Source organism: Oncorhynchus mykiss, chromosome 22 (assembly GCF_013265735.2).
Source record: "Oncorhynchus mykiss isolate Arlee chromosome 22, USDA_OmykA_1.1, whole genome shotgun sequence".
NCBI lineage: Eukaryota > Metazoa > Chordata > Actinopteri > Salmoniformes > Salmonidae > Oncorhynchus > Oncorhynchus mykiss.
In genome coordinates this window covers 22988314-22992729 of record NC_048586.1, presented here as the reverse complement: position 1 = coordinate 22992729, position 4416 = coordinate 22988314, and the positions used below count along the sequence as shown (strand labels likewise).

Here is a 4416-nt window from a genome sequence, read left to right as displayed (position 1 = left end):
TCTGCAAAGCAAAGTTAGCGCCATGAAAAAAAGGATTCTGATCTTGGAGGTCAAAAAGGGGGAGTCATGTCGAGAAGTCAAGAGCCCCCTGCTGGACAACACTAACCACGGCTACCAACAGGAAGACAACAAAGTCAAAGAACTCACCCAGGAGGTAGATAGACTGAGGAGGAGACTCATGCAGAAGGGAGTGATAGAGGGAGAGCTGATGAAGGCAGAGGAGGACTTTGAGTCTTTGGAGAGGAGGTGCTCCAAGGAGCAGGAGAGAGCCAGAGCTCTGGCAGTGGAGCTGGAGGAGTCCAGGAGGGAGCTCTCCAAGTACCAGCTGGCTGAGAAGAAGGAGAACAACCAGGAGCACCTCCTCCTCAGGCGACTCCAGGAGGAGCAGGTCAAGTCTGTCCTCCTCAAAAGGGAGGTGGAGGCACTCAAGGAGAAGGTCCAGAGGCTGATGGGGACAGAGGAGTCCATCTGTCGAGTGCAGATGGACAGCTCCACCCTGCAGAAGAGGCTGACCCAGCAGGAGGTCAGGAACAGGGAGCTGGCCAGGGAGATGGAGGGACTGACCCATGAGCTGGAACGGTACCGGCGATTCAGCAAGAGCCTCCGGCCAGGCATGACTGGCCGATGCTTCTCAGACCTGCATCTGTGCACCAAGGAGGTGCAGACGGAGCCCGCAGACACCCTGCCACCTGACTACAGGAGCCTGACTCCGCTGACTCTCAGCGGTAAACTGTATGAGGAGATCAATGTAGAGGACCCAAATCAAAAGAAGGATTGTGTCATCAACAAGTGCAACTCACCTCCGCTGAACAACATTGAAAGCTTGAACCACCAAAACAATAATGTGAGGCGATTCAGCATTCCTTCACCCAACGGCAAGGACAATCACCATCCCATTAACTGCAAAGTGTTGAACAGTAACTTTTTCCAGAAAGGAGATGTGATGCTTGCACACACCCCAGGGAAGCCCTTACACATCAAGGTAACGCCAGACCATGGCCTCAACACGGCCATGCTGGATATCAGTAGCCCCACCACTGACAATGCCTTATCCTATACCAGCACCGCCGTCATCCCCACCAGCGGAGCCTCACCAAAACAGAGAATCACCATCATCCCAAATGCTGCCATCTCACCAGTGGCCAGAACAAAGAACACCCCACTATCAGAAGGGTTTGGCAGCCCAGACAGAGTCCTCTCCCCTCTCATCAAGACACCCGTCTCAGTCATGTCCCCAGCTTCCTCCAGATCAGTGTCGCCTGACCACATTGGCTCTCCCATCCAGATGCTAACAGTCAGCACTGGATCGCTTGAATCCGCTAAGGTCATAGGTCAAGCCGTATTCCGGGTGAGCCCGGAGAGGCAGAATGGTTGGCAGCTACAGAGGTCCGACAGCACTGGTCCGAGCATCATCACCACAGACGACAACAAGATCCACATCCACCTTGGGAGCCCCTACATCCAGTCTTTTAATGGTATAACCCAGAGCCAGTCTGGTGGCCCATACCACACCCCCGGGCTGGAGCTAAGGACACCAGTACTGACCAATGGCTGCCACGTCAAAGGCAACAGCAAGATCACCAGTAGCATCACCATAGCCCCTGCGAACACCCCTGTCTCACGACCCTCACACATTACAGTAAGTGGCCCGTATGATTGAAATGCCCGCCCCCGTCCAGCCCCTAGTGACTTAGATTGTTTACCCAATCCTGAGTCCCTTTCACCACAAAACCAACAGAGAATCAGCTCAAACCAGCCTATGTCTGAACGGCCACATCATCCTAATAATAAACAAGTGTGTGATTCCATCAGTGTTTGCATGAAAAAGCACTTATCAAACACATATCTAATCCTATCTGGACTTGGTCTGCACTCACTGTATATGGTCACCTTAATGCATTTAAGACTACTACTTACATATATAGCCTTTCATACGTTACTATAATGTGTGCATTACATTTTTAAACATGAAAAACAATTTGGTTTATTTTGTTGTTCCCATGTTGCCCATTCAATAAAGGGTATACATTCCTGATGAGTATGTTGACTATCATTCTAAAATAGCATGTGTTTTATATTAACCTAGCTTACTTACATGTTTTTTGATCGGGCTATATTTTCTTTGATTGTCTAATCTCATTCACTGTAAAAGACAAAACAATCTAACTTTTAAAGGGTTGAAAATAGCTGGAAGTTGGATATTTGTTTTATGCACTCATTTTTAATACTTACTGAGACCTTAACACAGAGGATTTTACCATGACCTAGAGGTTTATAATAGAGATGAATGGGACAGAAAAGAAGCAGCAAATTCCAACGTGTGTGTACTTGGATCAGGGATATTTACAGGCTGATATCACCATTCCATCTCTACCACACCATAAGCATATGCCTGTACTCTCTGTAGGCCTGTGTGTGTGTGTGCGTGTGTGTGTGTCGGGGGGTCCCCACAAGGATAGTGAAACAAGGAAAATTCTCCCATTTCCCTAAAAGTTGGAGACTTTTATCTCCCTCGCCAACTTTAAACATCTGCTATCTGAGCAGCTAACCGATCGCTGCAGCGGTACATAGTCCATCGGTAAATAGCCCACCCAATTTACCTACCTCATCCCCATACTGTTTTTATTTATTTACTTTTCTGCTCTTTTGCACACCAGTATCTCTACCTGCACATGACCATCTGATCATTTATCACTCCAGTGTTAATCTGCTAAATTGTAATTATTCGCCTACCTCCTCATGCCTTTTGCACACAATGTATATACACACTCCATGTGTAACTCTGTGTTGTTGTCTGTTCACACTGCTATGCTTTATCTTGGCCAGGTCGCAGTTGTAAATGAGAACTTGTTCTCAACTAGCCTACCTGGTTAAATAAAGGTGAAATAAAAAATAAAATAAAAAACCCTAATTCCAACCCTAACCCCAACGCTTAAAATGCTATTTTAAGCGTTGGGGTTAGGGTTAAAATGAGGGCTAGGGTTACAATTAGGGTTAGGTTAAGGGTAAGTGGTTAGTGGTTTAGTTCAGGGTTAGGAGTTAGATTTAGGTTTAGGGTTTGGGTTACGGTTTAAGGTAAGGGTTAAGATTAGGGTTATGGTAATGGTTAGGGAAAATATGAATTTCAATGGACATTCATTTAGGTCCCCATGAGGATAGAAGAACAAAACATATGTGTGTGTGTGTGTGTGTGTGTGTGTGTGTGTGTGTGTGTGTGTGTGTGTGTGTGTGTGTGTGTGTGTGTGTGTGTGTAGCGGCTCCAGCCTTATCCAATGATACGCAGGAAAAGTCAGCTCAGATCAAAAGCACCATGTACAATAGCAGAGCAAAGGAAAGGGGGAAACACTGTGGGGAACTGAGTGTACTCAGTGATGTTAGGTCTATTCTTGATGGGAGAACATTTCCTCAAATGAGATCCATTTCAAGGATCAGTGTTCCAATGTGAAAATAAACTGAGTCAGTGGACTAATTTGGGCAAGCAATTCAAGCACAAAACAGAAGTGCAAATAAACATATAGCCTAGGCTGAGGTAGTCAAAGATAATATACAGTAGGTCAGGTAAACTGCCAGCCTCTCTTTTTATAAGCACACACACAACACACACACACACAATTGCGACTGACACAGACACAGAGCATACCATACTCTACAAAAGGAAGTAAGGAGTGGTACTTTTAAAGATGCACTCCAGCAAAAAAAATTTTAGCTTTCATGTTTCATATTTTCCTGTTGAAAACAAAATCTCAAGTATAAATACAGCAATGTATACACACTTAAAGGTAAAACATGTGTCTTCAGCAAAATAGTGCTGCAAACTACAAAGTGTAAACCCTTGAAGGGGTTGGTCTGATGCGATGTCATCATCTCACCCTTGCTTGTGAGAACAATAGACGAGCAATAGAGGACAAAAGAGAAAAGGCCCAGCCCCCACTTGTGCATGTCATTTCATACCTGGGCCAGCTATTGAGATGTGCAGTTTCTTAAGTAAATCAGGTGTTAAATGAGGTGAAAAGGAAACTGTAGTAGGTCTTTAAAGTGGCACTCCAGTCTCCTTTTCACCCCACGTAACACCAGATTTACTTAACAAAAGGCACGTCTCAATAGGTAGTCCAGGTATGAAATGACATGGCACAAGTGGGGGCTGTGCCTTTTCTCTTTTGTCCTCTATTGCTCCTCTATTGTTCTTCAAGCAAGGTGGTGGCCGATGACATCATGACTTCCCATCAGACCAACTCCTTGAAGTTTGCAGTTGTGTCTAAAAACACTATTTTTCTCAAAACATATTTTTATACTCTTTAGTGTGTGTACTTTACCGTAGTAATACTTGGGATATCAATTTTCAACAGGACAAGTTCAAAAATCACTGGAGGACCTCTTTAAGCTTCAAAGAATTTACTTCAGTAGTTCAGCCATATC

General features: G+C 45.1%; 1 protein-coding gene across 1 annotated transcript in view; it reads left to right on the top strand.

Annotated features, from left to right (window-relative positions):
- LOC110501602 (filamin A-interacting protein 1-like) overlaps window positions 1-2036 on the top strand; it is a 5574-nt gene extending 3538 nt beyond the window's left edge. The window contains exon 2 of the mRNA XM_021579286.2: window positions 1-2036. This exon is cut by the window's left edge and continues 1146 nt beyond it. Coding sequence (XP_021434961.2) covers window positions 1-1660 — 1660 coding nt within the window. The 3' untranslated portion in view covers window positions 1661-2036.
- The last annotated feature ends 2380 nt before the right edge of the window (window positions 2037-4416 follow it).